We start from the raw sequence: 19,545 nt of genomic DNA, 5'->3' as shown, positions 1-19,545 counted from the left end.
CCAAAACTGTGATACTAGGCATATCTATATATATATATGTATTCTTTCTCATATTTTTCAATGGTCTATGAATTTCTGCTACTGCTAGAACTACTACTTTCTTCATTAATTTCCAAGTCGGTCAACTTATAAGAGCCATCGTGTTTACTTTCGTCACCAGTATGTTGATTAATAGGCCTATACCCATCCTCCTTGGTTCCTTTTGCGTCGTTCCCATCGTTTTGGGTATATCGATAATAGTTATACCATAGTATGTCACAAAATGTAACAAAAAGCCCAAGCCAATTGATCCAACTAAGTCTATCACCAAAGATAATCGAGCTTAGTAGAATTGTGAGCAATTCTTTGAAAATACCTGCAATACTAAGGGTCATGATTTGAGCTACACCAAGAAGTTTAAACTCGCATAGTGTCATCATGAAAGCCAACACACCCGGTATAATCAATAATATAATGGTTTTAAATGTGCCAAAATGATCCCAGATTGGAGACTGTGTGAAATTCGACATACCTTCAATCAAGATTCCCAATAAGAAAAGTATTATTCCCATAGCTGGTGATACGTAAAAAATGGTCGATATGGAATTCGAAGTGTATTGGTTTGTCTTTAACAAAATCTGGGTACATGACCATCTCAACCCGCTCAACATGGAAGCCAAAATGACCAAGAAGATCCCCACCTTACTATCCTCATTCGTTGTATTTGATGAGCTGTCGTCATTACCACCTGCCTCATACTTTTCGGTCATCATTATTACACTGCCCACCATAACAACAACAATCACAATCAATCTCCAGTTGAATTTTTCCAATTTGAAAACTAGGCCAAATATCAACACAAACATCAATGAACTTGTCTTTAGCATTGTATATAAGCTCAATGATATCAAACTTATCAGTACATTACTTATACCGATATCGCCTGCCGATGCTATCGAACACGGTAGAATATTTTTCAAATACATTTTCAAGTCCATCGATATTCCTTGTTGTATGAATCTCCAAAGATTCATTTCTTGATAATGCCGATTATTGATCCCCACGGGACGCAAACTAGGCTGGAAAAACAATATCGACCCACTAAGAAAAAACAAACATAATTGATGGAATGAGGTTATAATGATGGGAAATTTGAAATCTAGCCCCAGTGAGCCAAACATCCACTTGTTATATATCGATATCGATAGTGAAAATAGGTACCATCCAAGTATATAAACTGTTGCTTCCAAAGTCAGTCGCTCGTAACTGACTTTCCTCTTGGTATCTGCAATAGCACCACCTTCCCGGGCCTCCTCATAATGTGTATCGTGTAATAAAGTCATCGATAATGACCTTTTCCTTGTTTCTATCGGCATGAGGAGTCACGTGTGTAACGATTCTTTACTTGTAAACCCGCTTTTTTTTTAGCTTGCACCTACCGTCAGGACCTCTGGGTAACTATGGACGTTTTTCCGCCCTTGAAAAAGTTAAATTGGGCACACGGGAGTTCAAATTACTCTCAATTATAGCAAAACCTCTTTTATTCAAGCTCTCAAACCGACACCTCATCAACTTTTCACCCAACTTCTATTAAACTTTTTCAATCTTTCTTCCTGGTTGAATTTTGAGGTTTGATTTTTTCGATTGAATGTCGCGCGACACTATCGAGCGACACTATCGAGCGAAGCGAGATAGTGGAGAGAGACTAGACGAGTGAAACGAGTCTAGTCGATAGTAGATAGATCAATCCTATCGTGCGGCCCTATTGAGCGAAGCGAGATAGTGGAGCACACTGACTACTCTCAAACCTCGACACTATCGAGCAGAGCCAGATAGTGGAGCAACACTCACTAGTGGAGCAGTATTGACTACTCTCAAGCCTTGACACTATCGAGCGACACTAACTAGTGGAGCAGCATTGAGTAGTAACACTGACTAGTGTCGCAACACTTTGTACCTTGTTACAACCACGAGAGCCAATATTAGCTGATTGATTCTATACGATCTCAAGTATTTATTATAGGTTCTATTGATCTTACTGTAGATTCGACACTATCGAGAACGAGATAGTTGAGCAGCACTTAATAGCAACACTATCGAGAACGAGATAGTGGAGCAGCACTTAATAGCAACACTATCGAGAACGAGATAGTGGATCAGCACTGACAATTGACATTATCTTGCTCTGCTCGATAGTGAATCAGCACTGACAATTGACATTATCTTGCTCTGCTCGATAGTGGATCAGCACTGACAATTGACATTATCTTGCTCTGCTCGATAGTGAATCAGCACTGACAATTGACATTATCTTGCTCTGCTCGATAGTGGATCAGCACTGACTCGTGACACTATCTCGCTTCTCTCCCTAGTGTCGGTGACAGCAAGTGTGCTGACTATATCGACACTATAGGGTCTTAAGAGTAGATAAACTGGTTATAAAACTGGTCTTTCAATAAAGGGTTGGCGTTGTTCTATTCTTGCAATAAAGGGTTGGCCTTGTAGTAGTTTTGCAAATAGAGCATAAAAGAGCATTTAGCCACATTCAATAGAGCATTTACCCACATTCAATAGAGCATTTAGCCACATTCAATAGAGCATTTAGAGAAATCCACCAGTATTTACCTTTGATTTCGCTACTACTTGAAGAGAAGGCCAACATTCAAGTCTAGCTGATGTCTCTTTTTAATGTATATCCAACTTTGATGATAATTGAATGCATTGTGTTCTTTTTTTTCGTCATTCTGGCATCTTTTGTTAATGTAACGAGCGGCACTATCGAGCGGCACTATCGAGCGGCACTATCGAGCGACACTATCGAGCGACACTATCGAGCGACACTATCGAGCAGAGCGAGATAGTGGAGCAGCACTCACTAGTGGAGCACACTGATTACTCTCAAACCTCGACACTATCTCGCTCCGCTCAATAGTGGAGCAGCATTGACTAGTGACACTATCTCGCTCTGCTCGATAGTGGAGCACGTAGCTCATTTGTATCGTCTAAATAGTTTATTTGTCTCACCTACAAAGCTCTCTTGTCTCACTTCCATCCACTTGTCTCACCCACACCCACTTGACCTTTTATCCATTTATATATTGTAGATTCGCTTTAAGAAATCCCATTTGTAGCTGTCTATCCTGTAAACTGTAAACGGCAGTGTACCTATAGAAGAACTGTAAACTGTAAACGGCAGTGTACCTAGAAGGACTGTAAACTGTAAACGGCAGTGTACCTAGAAGGACTGTAAACTGTAAACGGCAGTGTACCTAGAAGGACTGTAAACTGTAAACGGCAGTGTACCTATAGAAGGGCCGTGTAAGCTCTAAACGGCAGTGTACTTATCAAAGTACAGTGCAACTGTCTAAACAAACTCATTACAAGAGAGGTTGAGTTGTAGATGTGGAAGTACTAGGTTTACTATAGAGATATTGTAAAACCGTGTAAGCTGTAAATGGCTGTGTCCTTGTTGAACCGACACTAGCTGCCATAAAACTAATCACACCAGTTTTATAACCAGTTTTATAACCAGTTTTATAACCAGTTTATCTCCTCTTAAAGCCCTATAGTATCACTAGTCAGTGTTACTAGTCAAAGCTGCTCCTATCTCGGTCTGCTTGATAGTGTCACTAGTCAGTGTTACTAGTCAAAGCTGCTCTTATCTCATTCCGCTCAATAGTGTCGAGCGATTCGTCGACGGGTAAAGTTTGGTCGGCGCTTAAGGAAAAATTTCGAGTTGAAAAAAAAAAGTAAGGAAAGAAAAATCATTAACCAACTACCGAATTTCAAATTAAACAACTTGAAACGAAGTTGGTGTTAAGATCTTATAAGGTAGATCTTTACCTGGGTTGTAAAACTGCTAGCTACCAAAATCAGGTTGCTGAAACTAGTCGCTGAAACCAGGTTGCTGAAACCAGTTGCTGAAACCAGTCGCTGAAACTAAATTGCTAAAACGATAGTCGTTAGGGACTAAGTTGCTGAGCCTGCTATTTCCCGAGCCTGCTACCTGTCGAGCCTGCTACCTGTCGATCCTGCTACCTGTTGAGCCCGCTATTTCCAGAGCCCGCTATATCCAGAGCCCGTTATTTCCCGCCTGCTAGTATAGTCCCATTTAGAAGAGTCAGTGGTGCTCCACTCGATAGTGTCCGCCAGCATAATGTCCAAGAACAAGGATCCAGACTCGCTTTTGAATATCCAACACAATTACTTACACGCCAGGATAAAAGGTCTACAGCAGCCCAAGGAGATTTACAATTTGGTTATCGATAAAAATGTCGAATCGATATTGTACAAAACATTCACAAAGGACCAATTATTACGAATAGTTGCTTCTGTCGAGTTGATTGATTCGGAGCGAAGGAAAAACACGTATATGACTGCAATGTACCTATGTGAAAAGACAATATACAATCTCAAGTGCATTATGGCCGATGTACAAACGAAAAGGTACAAGAATGGTATTGCCCTATTTGCTTATCAAGACCAGCAAATTAACCCGCAGGCTAGTGAATTTTACCAAGAGAAATTTTTAAAAAACCCCCTGGTTATTCGGTTTTTCAATGATGGGGCAAACTTCAACGAGATGACCTTTGCATATAATGCCGTGGAAACTAGAGTGTTTTTAACCGATGACAAAACACCCAATTCAATGCCGATTTACTACAATAAGAATGCCCAACAATTTGTCATTCCACAAGTTAAAAAGGTTGCTCAAAGCTTGTTGAATTTGGTGGTATCAATGGAAGAGTACCCGTTCATTAGGTTTTATCTGCCGTTACAAGGGGAATATGAAGCAAAGACCTTGCCTGAATTGATAGCAGACGAGTTCCAACAACAAATGGATGATTATTGTCGGATCAATGATAACTATCCGACTCCAGAGGTTTCGGCTAAAACAAGATCGATTTTGTTAATAACTGATCGAACAATTGACCTTTATGCACCAATATTACATGAATTCACGTATCAAGCAATGGCAATGGATATTGTTGAATCCTTGGAGAAAAGGAATGTTTTTGAGTACCAAAGTGAAAATGAGCGTGGGGAATTCATTGATGCGGTGGTGAAACTAGACAATGAAAATGATGAGGATTGGGTTAATCTAAGACATTCTCATATTATTGAAAGTTCGGAGTTGATTGTGAATAAAATTACCGAGTTGATCAAGAATAACCCCTTAATGATTGATAGATCCAAGGCTTCTACATCATCTGATTTGATGTATATAGTGGCCCATTTGAAAGGATTCGATGAGGAGAGAAAGCAATTAACTTTGCACAAGACATTAATTGACAAGTGTCTTGATATAAATGCTTCTAGGAAATTAGCTGAATTTGCCGCCGATTTTGAACAAACTTGCTGTGCCGAAGGTATCAGTTTTGAAGGTGAAAGAAACAAGCACCTTCATGACGATTTGATCATTTTACTTGCACGTGACGACTTACATATCAACGATAAGCTTAGACTAATACTCATTTATGCCTTTTATCGAGGAGGATTAATCCGTTCCGATTTTGAAAAGATGATTAAATTTGTTGGAGTTGAAGACAAGCATATACCTGGATTATGTGAGAGATGTTTCAATAATGTTGATAAATTGGGATTTGAAATTTTCAAAAAGGATTTAAAGGCAAAACCATACATGAAACAGATGTTCCACACTATAAATAATGAAGGCACATACAACACGTCGAGGTTCACACCTGGGATCAAGACTATAATGCAAAATGTAGCCAGGTACTCCCTAGATCGTGACTGGTTTCCGTATTTTAGAGATAAGCCATTAGACGATGAGCTAGGCACATCAATATCAACGGGTAAGAAAACATCATCATCCTCATCATTAACTGGTGCTAATGCTTCTGGGACGGTAACAAGGGACAGTCTTAGTTCTTCAGGAACCTTGCGTAACCCAAGGATAAAAGCAAATTGGGCAAATTCGTCAACATCGATTGCGCAATCAAGAAGATATGGAGCTGGGGGTGGCAGCACCTTCCCCAGTCAGCATAAACAGAGGATATATTGTTTTGTTGCCGGTGGTATCACATATAGTGAGATTCGCTCAATTTACGAACTATCCAATTCATTAAATAAGGAATTTTATATTGGTTCCGAATCGATTCTTAAGCCTCGGGATTTCTTGATTGGACTTCAAAACTTGGGAGATAACAAAACCCTTGAACATTTGGATCTTGCCATTGTTAAGGAATCACAACAATCAGATGAAATTCCCATGTACTTGTATAATGATGGCGGGATCCCAAAACCTATAACACGTCCTTTTCCGAGTCAAGAACAACAAATCAACTACAATTCTTCTAGCACAATGACAACGACGACGACGGCCGAGCCGCGATTTGGAGAGACTAGCTCATTTCAACAGCAGGTTGAACAGCAACAAGAAATGTACAAGCTGGCTCACGGGAATGTTGCTGCACCATCAACTACACATTTACATTATCAAAAACGAGGCACAAAGATTACTAGTGATGGTGGTGGTAATGGTGAAACTGAAAAGGCTTTGAAGAATGGCTCTAAAAGGTCCAAATTGAAAAAATTGTTTAAGTAGATCAATGAGCAACACTATCGAGCAACACTATCAAGCAACACTATCGAGCGAAGCGAGATAGTGTTGCATACTAGCTGTCAATGACACTATTAGATTCTGTATTCAACTTGATATATCTTTATTCTTTGCTCTCGACACTATATCGACACTATCGAGCGAAGCGAGATAGGGGGGCACACTAGCTGCCATCGACACTATCAACACTATCAACACTATCTCACTATGCTCGATAGTAGAGCACACTAGCTGCTACCGACACTATCGTCACTATCAACCAGAGCGAGATAGTGGAGAACACTGACCGATACCATCGACCAGAGCGAAATAGTGTTATAACAAGCTACTGAGTGTTGCTCCACTATGTTAGAGGCTATACCATCCGAGTGCAATAATAATGAAAACACCATCATCTGAGATCAACATTACTAGCATCATAGTAAAATCCTTTTTCATCTGATATCAACATTACTAGTATCGCTACAAAGTGTTGCTCGATGGTGTCAATAGTGTCGCTACAAGTATCGCTACAAAGTGTTGCTCCACCATCTTGCTCTGGTTGATATCAGTGCTGCTCCACCATCTTGCTCTGCTCGATAGTGTCGATAGTGTAGTTGTGTCGGGAAAAAGAATACCAAAAAAGAGTAAAAAACTGATAAAATTGTCAAGGATAAAATTTTTAAGCAATTTTGTTCCAAAATTAGCACTACTACTATTTTGGGAACTTTTTATCAAAAAAATACATTTCCAATAGACAATTTTAAAAAAGAGGGAAAAACAATGGAAAAAATACTCGTTTTTCGATTTCCAATCGACACTATCGAGCAACACACACTATCGAGCGAAGCGAGATAGTGGAGCACAATAGTAGCCACCGCCACTATCGACACTAGCTGCCACTGACACTATCGACACTAGCTGCCACTGACACTATCGACACTAGCTGCCACTGACAATAACGACAATACCCCTTACTTTATACTCATTACCCTACTCATTTGACTCTACTCATTTGACTCTACTGATTTGACTCTAATCATTACACTCTACTGGCCATAGTCTACCCACTCCCCACAAGTATAGTCTACCCACTCTCTACAGTTAGAGTCTACCCACTCTCTACAGTTAGAGTCTACCCACTTTCTACAGGTATAGTCTACTCACCACTCTCTACAGTTATCGTCCACCACCCACTCTCTACTCACCACTCTCTACAGTTATAGTCTACTCATTATACTCTACTCGCCACACTCTACAGTTATAGTCTACTCTCCGCATGTATAGTCCACCACTTACTCTTTACAGTTATAGTTCACAGTTAGAGTCTACCACTCTCTACAGTTAGAGTCTACCACTCTCTACAGTTAGAGTCTACCACTCTCTACAGTTAGAGTCTACCACTCTCTACAGTTAGAGTCTACCACTCTCTACAGTTAGAGTCTACCCACTCTCTACTCATTATACTTTACAGTTATAGTCTACTCATTACACTCTCCTCACTACACTCTACAGGCCATGGTCTACCTACTCTCTACAGTTATATGCCACAGTTTGTACTAAAGCAGCAGCTACTTATTGCACTCTACGCACGGGAAAGTTGACTATCGGTGGCAGCTAGTCGATAGTGACTCTCTACAGTTATACTCTATTACCTACTCTCTACTCAGTACACTCTGGCAGCTCGTGCCGCTAGTGCTGCTCCACTGGTGCTGCACCGCTATCTCGCTTTGCTCGATAGTGGCGATAGCGGTGCTCGATAGTGCCTTACATAACCATCTCTGCATTGCTGACTAATATAAATTTCTTTTTAATTTTCCGAAAATGGAAACGAAATTTCAATCTTTGAAGCTTCTTTGATATCTGGTAACCTTGTTTCTTTAGTTCCCCTAGTTGCAAAAACGAGGGTTGAGGTACGTTTTACGAGCGGATATTATTGTTGGAAGGTATAGAAAGTAATTCCGATGGATAATTTTCAATTTACGCCGTTTTTCACGGTTTTAACTGGTGCTGATGCTATTGGAAACCATCAATTTATCGATAAAATCGATAAAATTGATTTTGATGATTTTGATAAAAAGCTTATCAATGCAACTTCTTCCTTGGATATGCTAGATGGCTTCAAGTGGTTAAAGTGTGATACAAAACACGAGGGCTGGGGACCGGTATCTTTGAGGTTTAACGACTTTACACCGTGTTTTATCGGTTTGTTACTCTGTCTAGTGTCAATCTCAATGATTGTCATTGGCATGTTCCAGTTGGTTGAGTTGAGAAATAAGCGGAAAAATATACGCAATAGGCTCGATTGGACTTTTTTGCTAAAGATTGTTTTGGTTTTGGTACAAGTGGCGGTGCTGATTTTTTTGCCTATTACTTATCCCGGCCCACAAGGAATAACAGAAACTTCTTTTGTTTTAAATGTCTTTTCCACCCTAGTCGCCTTGCTGATCCATTTCTTTGAGCAGTTCAAATCAAGCATACCCAGTGGAGTTGTTTTGTTTTACTGGTTGTTTATATTCATATTGAATTTGGGTAAATTGGTCAACATTTACTTGAGACACCAGTTTAACAATAACAACCTCAACTTTGCTAGTTTAGTAGTTGTGTCTACAATCAATTCCTTGGCCATTTTGCTTGTAGAAGCATTGTTGCCAATGAAACCTTTGATGCCTTACAATAACGGCTCAATTTTGAAAGAATCGCCTTATGACAGAGCAAACGTTTTTTCAAGGATAACTTTTGATTGGATAGGTGGGTTGATGAAGAAAGGGTATACCCATTATCTCACTGAACGCGACTTACCTCCATTACCGAGAATGTTGAAAGCAAGCAATACTACAAGAGACTTTAACCATTATTGGATTAAACAACCAATAAACGGGAAATCCTTATTTCGGGCAGTGTCTTGTGCATTTGGTGGCCAATTCGTTTTGGGTGGAGTATTCAAAGCAGCCCAAGATTGCTTGGCATTCGTTCAACCTCAATTGTTACGGTTATTGATTAAGTTTGTTAATGAGTACACAAGATCGGTTAAAAAGGGGGACCCAATACCATTAACTAGAGGACTATTAATTGCTATTTTTATGTTTGTTGTTTCTTTGGTACAAACAGCTTGCTTGCATCAATATTTCCAAAGATCGTTTGATTTGGGAATGAAAATCAGAAGCTCATTGACTTCAGCAGTTTATGATAAGTCACTCGTGTTGTCAAACGACTCAAAACAGGAAAGCTCAACTGGTGATATCGTAAATTTGATGTCTGTGGATGTTCAGAGATTGCAGGATCTAGTTCAGAATCTCCAGATTGTATGGTCAGGTCCTTTCCAGATAATTATTTGTTTGTATTCATTACACGGATTGATTGGTAATGCAATGTGGGCCGGTGTCGCCATCATGATCATCATGATTCCGCTCAATGCAGTGATTGCAAAAACTCAAAAAAAATTGCAAAAGACCCAAATGAAATATAAGGACAAGAGATCAAGATTAATCAATGAAATACTAAACAATATCAAATCGTTGAAGTTATACGCTTGGGAGAAACCATATGTGGAAAGATTAAACTATGTAAGAAATGATTTGGAGTTAAAGAACTTGAAAAAAATGGGTGTTTTTATGGCATTTTCAAATTTCACTTGGAATTTAGCTCCATTTTTGGTAAGTTGTTCAACATTTGCCGTGTTTGTTCTCACACAAAAGAGAAGTTTGTCAACTGATTTGGTCTTTCCGGCATTATCGCTTTTCAACTTGTTATCGTTTCCATTAGCTGTTGTGCCAATGGTTATTACAAATATTGTTGAAGCACAAGTCGCCATAGGTAGGTTAACTAAATACCTCACAAGTTCGGAATTGCAAGGAAATGCAGTAACAAAATTACCAGCCGTGAAAAATGTGGGAGACATTGCAGTGTCAATTAAAAATGGGACGTTTTTATGGTCCAAGGCAACAGGTGAACAAAACTATAAAGTAGCATTATCCAACATCAACTTAAACTCAAGGAAAGGCCAATTGGATTGCATTGTTGGTAAAGTTGGTTCTGGGAAATCCTCAATAATCCAAGCATTGTTGGGAGATTTGTACAAGTTAGATGGTGAAGTTACCTTGCATGGAAAAGTTGCTTATGTCTCTCAAGTGCCATGGATCATGAATGGAACTGTAAAGGATAACATTCTTTTTGGGCACAAGTATGATCCAGAATTCTACCAGAACGTACTCAAAGCATGTGCGTTAACAGTTGATTTGGCAATCTTACCAAGAGGTGACAAGACCGAAGTTGGTGAAAAGGGAATCTCTTTATCAGGAGGTCAAAAGTCAAGATTATCTTTAGCAAGAGCCGTGTATGCACGAGCAGATGTTTATTTACTAGACGATCCATTAAGTGCAGTTGATGTACACGTTGGAAAACATTTGATTGACCACGTGTTGGGTCCAAATGGGTTATTAAGCACGAAATGTAAAATCTTAGCTACTAATAACATTGGTGTTTTAAGCATTGCTGATAACTTACAAATGGTTAGCGGTGGAAGATTGATTGAACAAGGAACATACGATGATATAATGGAGCAACCTAATTCCAAGTTGAGACAGTTGATTGAAGAATTTGGGAAGAAAAGAGAAGGTAATCCATCAAGAACTCCAACGCCAACAATAAAGGATGCACAACGAGAACAAGAACAAGGAAAAGGTGTTGGTGTTGCAGTTGCAGTTGCAGGCGGCATTAATGAGGGTAAAGCTCTCGAGGATGATCAGTATGAAGCTAAAGGAGATGATATAGATACTGAAAATCTAGAATCTGATATCGATTTAGAAGGTATCAGTTTGAGAAGAGCTTCAGAAGTGTCTTTTGTACCCGATGAGGAACGTGATTTAGAAGAAGATAATATTGATGATGATGATGATGAAACTAAGGCAAGAAAAGAGCATGTTGAACAAGGTAAGGTGAAATGGGAGGTATACAAGGAGTATGCAAATGCATGTGGACCCACTAATGTGATTATATTCTTAGGATGTGCTATTGTATCGTATTTGGTTAATGTTGCTTCTACTTTCTGGTTGGAGCATTGGTCAGAGATAAACACAAAATATGGATATAATCCCAATGTTGGTAAATACTTGGGGATCTATTTTCTTTTGGGTATTGGATATTCCTTATCGTCATTAATCCAGAATGTGTCATTATGGATTTTATGTACAATCCAAGGTTCCAAAAAGATCCACAACTTTATGGCGGTGAGCGTAATACGGGCGCCTATGACATTTTTTGAAACAGTGCCAATTGGAAGAGTATTGAACAGATTCTCGAATGATATTTACAAAATTGATGAAGTTTTGGGAAGGGTGTTCAATATGTTCTTTAGCAATGCTATTAGGGTCTCTTTGACTATTGCAGTGATTTGTTTTTCAACTTGGCAGTTTGTGTTTTTGATCCTTCCCTTGGGTGTATTGTACATTTACTATCAGCAATATTATTTGCGTACTTCTAGAGAATTAAAAAGATTAGAATCCGTCACGAGATCACCCATATTTGCTAATTTCCAAGAATCATTAGTTGGTGTTTCCACAATAAGAGCATATGGTAAAGAGGAGAGATTTAAAGTTTTGAATCAATATCGTGTTGATCAGAACATGAAAGCGTATCACCCGGCAATCAATTCAAACAGATGGTTAGCTGTTAGATTAGAGTTTCTTGGTTCAATTATCATATTGGGCGCTGCAGGATTATCTATATTGACATTGTCTTCTGGTCATTTGACAGCTGGATTGGTAGGTTTATCAGTTTCTTATGCTTTACAAGTCACTCAATCATTGAATTGGATTGTTCGAATGACAGTTGAAGTTGAAACAAATATTGTGTCCGTTGAGAGATGCTTAGAATACTCAAGGTTGAAATCTGAAGCACCAGAAACGATTCCGGGACATGTTCCTCCAAAAAACTGGCCAACCAAGGGTGAAATAAAATTTGAGGATTTCTCTGCCAAATACAGACCAGAATTGGAATTGGTTTTAAAGAATATTAATATTGAAATCAAACCAAGGGAAAAGATTGGAATTGTTGGTCGCACAGGGGCTGGTAAATCTTCAATCACATTGGCCTTGTTTAGAATGATTGAAGCTTTTGGTGGAGATATTGCAATTGACGATATCAAAACAGATTCAATTGGACTATTCGATTTGAGACATAAATTATCAATCATTCCACAAGACTCTCAAGTATTTGAAGGAACAATTAAATCGAACCTTGACCCAGTGGATGAGTTCTCCGACGATCAAATCTGGAGAGCATTAGAATTGTCTCATTTGAAAGACCATGTAATGAAAATGTATGAACAGGAAATAGCAACAGCAACAACCCCCCAGGACAAAGCAGTCGAGAAGGATATTATTAGCAATCCATTAGATGTGAAAATCACTGAAGGTGGAACTAATTTATCCATTGGTCAAAGACAATTAATGTGTCTTGGTCGAGTCCTACTTAAACTTAGTTATTCGAATATACTTGTGCTAGATGAAGCAACAGCTGCAGTGGATGTGGAAACAGATAAAATATTACAAGAAACCATTAGAACTGAATTTAAAAACAAGACAATCATCACAATTGCACATCGACTCAATACAATCTTGGACTCGGATCGTATTTTGGTTTTGGATAAGGGACAAGTTGCTGAATTTGATTCTCCTCATACTTTACTAAAGGATAAGAATTCCTTGTTTTATTCATTGTGCAAACAAGGTGGCTTTGTAGAAGAGAAGTAATGTTTCTAAAAGGATGCTTTTTATTTAGAATAACAATATACATATATATGAATGTATGTATATATATATATATATATATATATATATATACAATAGTAAGGTTTCTAATGCTCGCCCTTCTTGCGAAGAGCAGCAACGGGATACAATTGAGCAGGATCAAGTTCGTCAACATCGACTGGATTAGATTCCACCATTTTTTCCAAGACTTGTTCCTTTGATTCGTCAACGGTGAGTTTCCCATCAATGAATTTGAAAAATTGCAAGATTTTATCTTGAGAGTCCAAAGATACAATTATGTTTTCTTTCAAAACCGTAAAGGTTACTACCACAGTAGAGCCCAAGTCGAGATTTTGAACAAACCATACTTTTTTCTCCTTATGGTCATATTGCAAAACAACCAAGCAAGGTGTGTTTTCGACTAGAACAATCACAAATTCGCCGTTTTCCGTCTTTAATGATTCCATTTTCAGTATACAAATCTTGTAAGCTGGTTCCTTTTGCTCTACTCCCTCTTCGCCCTGTTTACTTTTCTCTTTGAGATACTCTTTTTCTTCCTTTGCTTCTTCTTCTTCTAGATGATTCAAAAACGGAAATACATATGGTTTTAAATCAAATTCATCCAATAATTTTCCCTCGTACCAATCCCAAACCATAATTGAGTCGTCACCACCACCAGAAACCAACACCTCGCCATTTTCAATCATCAATAACAGGGAGACAAATTCACAATGTTTGTGTAAATAACTTTTGATTACGTACGACTTTGGATAATTTGATATCCGTATATGTTCATCCCTATCGCTCGTGATCAAAAACGGTTTACCTTTTCTATTTTGTCCCACGACAAGATCAGTCAACATGCTCACATGTCCCAATATTGGCTCCATAGAATCTTCTTTTACTGGCTCATTCTCATCTATGCCAACAGTATAAACATCACCAAATTTATCGGCAATAATAGCCACATCTTCAAATGTCGTAATTGAGCTTGGTCTCTTTTGCATGCGCTGTCTCTTGACCAATTTCAACACATTCTCCTTAAGGGGTTCATTCTCCTTCCAAGGTTCATTTTCCTTCCAGGGTTCCTTGCTGACTCTAAAAACAAGGACAGACTTGTCACTATCAGTCGAAGCTACAAGGTGCCTCTCGTCCCGAGTTAAACAAATACACTTGATATGATTGTAGATTGTATGAGCCGATAAGGTCTTACCCGTCTTTTTCTCTTGCTGTTTATTAATATGTTGGGATTGTTGCTGGTCAAACCATGATCCAACGAGATCTCCAGTGCTTGTTTCAAACACAAGAATATGGTTTTGTACCGCAACAAAAACAAGTGTTCCTAACTCATTAGAAACTAGTATTTGGAAAGGATGTTTCATTGACCAACAAATGCAAGAAAGGCTTACCAAAACAACTATTCAACTAGCCCTTCCTTCAAGATGAGATGAGATGAGATGAGATGAGATGAGATGAGGTTTGCAATTGGTAGCGGTTTTTTTCAAACTATGATTGCAAAATCTGTTGACCAAGTCCTTACTGTTGAGCTTGAGCAATGGACTAACTCCTTACTGTTGAGCTTGAGCAATGGACCAAGCTCTTACTGTTGAGCTTGAGCAATGGACCAAGCTCTTACTGTTGAGCTTGAGCAATGGACTAACTCCTTACTGTTGAGCTTGAGCAATGGACCAAGTCCTTACTGTTGAGCTTGGGCAATGGACCAAGTCCTTACTGTTGAGCTTGAGTTAGGTCAGTGCTGCTCCACTATTGAGCAGAACGAGGTAAGCGCTGCTTCACTATCTCGCTCTGCTCGATAGCGGAGTAGGTTAAATTGAAAGAGGAGTATCAAGTGAACACTATCGAACGACACTATCTCGCTCTGCTCGATAGTGTCGCTCGATAGTGTTGCTCGATAGTGTTGCTCGATAGTGTTGCTCGATAGTGTTGCTCGATAGTGTCGTTCGATAGTGTTGCTCGATAGTGTCGCTCGATAGTGTCGCTCGATAGTGGAGCAGCATTGACCTACAAGAAACAGTAATATAGCACAGGTATAGTATTAGAGTTTGTTTGATAATGCCTATTTTCTTAAAAGTCCAGCAACACTATCTCGCTCTACTCGTTAGTGTTGCTTCCTTGTAGGGTTACTTTCTTGCAAGTCCCCAGCTTGCGGCCCATCCGTAATTTTGTTGTTGTTTAGACTCACGATGTTCGTTACTAATTACACTACTATTGTCATGACTTTGACCTCCCTGGTTTGAACTAGGAGAAACTTTCTCGAAACCAGCAACCAATTCGTCAACAAAATCTTCATTGTTCTCCTTCTTGCTCTTTTTTGATGCATTATCGTCATCAAGATATTTATGTGCTTTGATTTCATCCTGGCTTGTGCCATTCGTATTCGAATTGCCAAAAGAAAAACTATTGAAAAAGTTTGCGATATTCTTGTTCAAAGAAAATGGTTCGTTCGAGATTGAATGGCCAATGTGTTTAGGATCAATAAAGTTGAAAATAAATTCATCCGCCATAGCATTCCAAATTTTGTAGTTTTGAGTTTTTTTCCAAGACTCGATAAAGTGCTTGTTGAAGTCATTGATTTGGCCTATACTGTTATCTTGATTTTTGCTGAAACCAGGCGGTGGTTGCTGAAACCGTTGCGCATATTGATGATATCGTTGTACTGAGATTAATGAATTAAGATAATCCTCAAACTGATACCGAATATAATCGTCACTTCCAACAAAGTCATCACTCTTATGTGAATGGTCCTGCTGTGCCAAGTTGGTCAAGTGGTTGATGAACTTCCTATCATTAGAGCTCAAGGTAAGCTCCTCCGGTGCAGTTAGTGTCTTAGGATAAGTGACCTCATTAGTGTCCAAGTTTATAAGGACGTCGACTCCAAACAATGTGGCTTGGTTGACAAATAACAAATTAGAACATCCAATCATGAAACTTCCAACTTTCATCTCGTTCAATTGTTGTAATGGCAAATACGGATTCCAAAATGAGTTTTTTGTATTAAAGATTTGCAATGGTAGGCCAAAAAATCTCAACATAGAAAGCCTGCTGGTGGTATTAAGCGATTGTGGTTTAAATAAAGGTCCATTAGTTTCGACATAATCAATCAAGGGACACCCTGAATCGTCCAAGTTGTTAATCAAATTAGGAATCAAAGAAATTAAATTATTCTGAAACAACGTCAATGTCTCCAAATTGTTATTTGAATAAATCAAGATTTTCTTTTCCAAAAAGAGACTCTTGAATATAATCATGAAGCTCGATTGGAATTTCATTATAGATGACCGAAGGTTTAAATTGATGTAGTTCTCCTCTTCTTGTTCTAGGTCTATGTGCATTTGATTATCCAAAAGTTTATACTGGTTGTTTAAATTATCAAATAAATGGTTCAATATTTCAAAGTTGCTAAAGTTGTCTTGCTGGAAATAACTCTGGGTAATGATGGATAGTTTCTCCTTGATTTTGGTAAATATAGGTTGTTTTCTAACAATAACAACTACTGCTTTTTGTACAATTGACCTGGTAATATCCTTATTTCGTTCTCTCTCCTCTAAGCTCATTTCGCTAGTTTTGGCTTGTCGAACACAAGAGCATCCAAAAAGAGTCTTCAAGTGACGCGGATCCCCGGTGAATTCATTTAACGCGTCAAAATCATCAATAGACCTCCCCTGATCGAAATCATAAACAAGATTGAAATTCAGAAAAGTCTCTTCAAACAAATGAGCTCCATCAGGTAATGCTTGAAAAGGTATGTTTCTAAACAAATTGGGCGTATACTCGGGATGATAGTTTGATTTCCAATATTGTATTTCAGGTCCTCGCTGATGATGAAAGTCGACTAGACATATTGCAAAGATCATATCATCATATTTTTCGTTAAATTTGGATCCATCTGAATTACTAGGACTATGATGATGCTGCTGCTGCTGCTGGGATAAAAGAGCTGCTGAGCTCAAAGAATTATGTCGTTTAGCCGAATGAGATATCGGCAAGTTCTTTATCAGTATCGAGCCTTTCCTTTGCAAGGAATTGGCACTTGTAGACAAACCCAATGATTCCAGTTTTTTCCGTCCAATCTCATCGGCTGAAGCATTCCTGTGAGATCCCAATCTCATTGGTCGACACCGAAACCCATCTTCAGGATTAGAAACGCATGTAGTAGCAGCAGCAGCGGCACTAGCAGCGGCAGCGGCAGCGGCAGCAGCATTAGTCGACTTGCCATTCGGCGGCGATATGCTACTACTAAATGCTGTACTTGTCTGTGAACTTCCCGATGATGAGGAAGTGGACATTGTTGACACTCGGTCTCGTTGCTTGGTTAGTCTCAAAGGACGTAGCTCGCCATTAGCTGACGCTGCCAATGTGTTGGGTTTCCTAATTGGAGGTGAATTAGATGAAGTTGACGAAACCAGCGACTTCTCAGGAGATTGTATTGGCGTAAGATCACCATCACCATCACCATTAAGATCAAGATGAAGATCAAGATGAAGATGAAGAGCCTCCTTTGTGCTCTTCTCACAACTCATTAGGAGCAAAAAACCTAAAAATCTTAATAACCCCGGTACTGGAAGCAAGTCTCCCTCTAATCCTCTTCCTTTATACAGCCTTATAGAGCCTTATACAGCCTTATAGAGCCTTTTATCTAGCCGTTTTATAAACCAACTTGTGATGGTTATTGTAATCATCTTTCGTATAAATTCCGTGAATGTCTCAGCGCTAAATTTTGTTTAATGTCGTACACAAAGTCGTGACGACATTGGCTTTAATGTTGAGGAGGAAGAATAGGAGGAAGGAGGAGGAGGAAGGAGGAGGGGGGGAAGGAAGAGGAGGAGGAAAGAGGAGAAGAAAGAGGATAATTGAAAGAGGATAAGTGGAATAAGTGAAATAAGTGAAATAAGTGAAATAATTTGTACCATCTCTACAAAATCGGTAATGTCATTGAGGTTTGGCTTGTTTCCTATAGTAGGAGCTTGAACGTATTTGATAATGTATTTTTTATTCTACTCTTTGTGGTGTTGGCATTATAGAGACTAGTCGAAGAGGGAAGAGACTAAACGAGTGTAGAGAGAAAAGACTAGTTGAGGAGAGAAGAGACTAGTTGAGGAGAGAAGAGACTAGTTGAGGAGAGACGAGACTGAAGTCTAGAGAAGAGAGACAAATCTAGAAGAGAGAGACAAGTCTAGAGTAGATAGTCTAGTTGACAGAGTCTAGATAGAGAGAGACTAGTCGACAGAGTGTAGATAGATGAAAGAGTGTAAAGTAGATGAAAGAGTGTAAAGTAGATAGATGAAAGAGTGTAGAGTAGATGAGAGAGTGTAGCTAGGATAGTATCACTCAATAGTGGAACTAGTGTCGCTCGTTAGTGACTGTGACACTAGTCAATGGTGCACCACTATCAACACTATCAAGCAGAGCGAGATAGTATCGATAGTGTCGCTATTAAGAGCTGCTCCACTATCTTGCTCTCGATAGTGGTGCTACTAAATGTTGCTCCACTATCCTGCTCTCGATAGTGGTGCTACTAAATGTTGCTCCACTATCCTGCTCTCGATAGTGGTGCTACTAAATGTTGCTCCACTATCTCGCTCCGCTCGATAGTGTCGATAGTGTCGATAGTGGAGCACACTAGTATCACGTGATTACAAATAAGAAGATCAATTGACACAATTTAAAAGCCGTTTGAGGCTTATAGCCTGCGTTTTTACCAATATTGGGCTAAACAATAAAATCCACAAAAGAAGAATTCACTAAAGTTTACGAAAGAAGCATTCAATAAAATTCACAAAAGAAGTATGCAATAAAGTTTACAAAAGAAATATGCAACTCAATTACTTGACTTTAATACAAGTCTTGAGAGTTTGAACCGATTGGAAGTAAAAATGTTCTTAAAAGGAATACAAACTGTGATGACACTATGGAGCAGAGCGAGATAGTAGTAGAGCAGCACTTACTCTTGATAGTGTCCATAGTGGTAGAGCAGCACTTGCTCTCGATAGTGTCCATAGTGGTAAAGCAGCACTTGCTGTCGATAGTATCTACAAAGTGGTGCTCCACTATCTCGTTCTGCTCGATAGTGTCGAGGAATACAAACTGTGATTAAAAAATGTTCTTAAATGGAATACAGGCTGTGATCAACCCCAGGTAAATGACTTCTTATTGCATGTAGATGACAGTATATTGTAAATTACCCAATCTGCGAGCGATGCAGAAAAGGCTTATCAATATTGATGGAGCAATGCA

At 39.0% G+C, this 19,545-nt stretch overlaps 5 protein-coding genes across 5 annotated transcripts; 2 read left to right on the top strand and 3 right to left on the bottom strand. All coding sequences in view use genetic code 12, as the record gives it.

Annotated features, from left to right (window-relative positions):
• Window positions 1–65: 65 nt before the first annotated feature.
• KGF56_000672 (uncharacterized protein) lies at window positions 66–1,355 on the bottom strand (the record flags this gene model as incomplete). The annotated part of the gene is made up of 1 exon (XM_049326607.1): window positions 66–1,355. The coding sequence occupies one exon, from the start codon at window positions 1,353–1,355 to the stop codon at window positions 66–68; it is 1,290 nt and encodes a 429-aa protein (XP_049182285.1).
• Window positions 1,356–4,135: 2,780 nt separating this feature from the next.
• On the top strand, window positions 4,136–6,547 carry SEC1 (Sec1p; the record flags this gene model as incomplete). The annotated part of the gene is made up of 1 exon (XM_049326606.1): window positions 4,136–6,547. One exon carries the CDS (start codon window positions 4,136–4,138, stop codon window positions 6,545–6,547), a length of 2,412 nt encoding a protein of 803 aa, XP_049182284.1.
• Window positions 6,548–8,505: 1,958 nt separating this feature from the next.
• Window positions 8,506–13,293, top strand: YCF1 (ATP-binding cassette glutathione S-conjugate transporter; the record flags this gene model as incomplete). Its single annotated transcript, XM_049326605.1, has 1 exon — window positions 8,506–13,293. One exon carries the CDS (start codon window positions 8,506–8,508, stop codon window positions 13,291–13,293), a length of 4,788 nt encoding a protein of 1,595 aa, XP_049182283.1.
• A 104-nt stretch (window positions 13,294–13,397) lies between these two features.
• Window positions 13,398–14,672, bottom strand: KGF56_000669 (uncharacterized protein; the record flags this gene model as incomplete). The annotated part of the gene is made up of 1 exon (XM_049326603.1): window positions 13,398–14,672. The coding sequence occupies one exon, from the start codon at window positions 14,670–14,672 to the stop codon at window positions 13,398–13,400; it is 1,275 nt and encodes a 424-aa protein (XP_049182282.1).
• Window positions 14,673–15,431: 759 nt separating this feature from the next.
• KGF56_000668 (uncharacterized protein) lies at window positions 15,432–17,831 on the bottom strand (the record flags this gene model as incomplete). The annotated part of the gene is made up of 1 exon (XM_049326602.1): window positions 15,432–17,831. One exon carries the CDS (start codon window positions 17,829–17,831, stop codon window positions 15,432–15,434), a length of 2,400 nt encoding a protein of 799 aa, XP_049182281.1.
• Window positions 17,832–19,545: the final 1,714 nt, after the last annotated feature.

Source organism: Candida oxycetoniae, assembly GCF_023343755.2.
Source record: "Candida oxycetoniae strain CBS 10844 chromosome Unknown scaffold6, whole genome shotgun sequence".
Classification (NCBI taxonomy): domain Eukaryota; kingdom Fungi; phylum Ascomycota; class Pichiomycetes; order Serinales; family Debaryomycetaceae; genus Lodderomyces; species Lodderomyces oxycetoniae.
The sequence above is the reverse complement of the archived record's forward strand: the minus strand, read 5'-3'. Positions and strand labels throughout refer to the sequence as shown.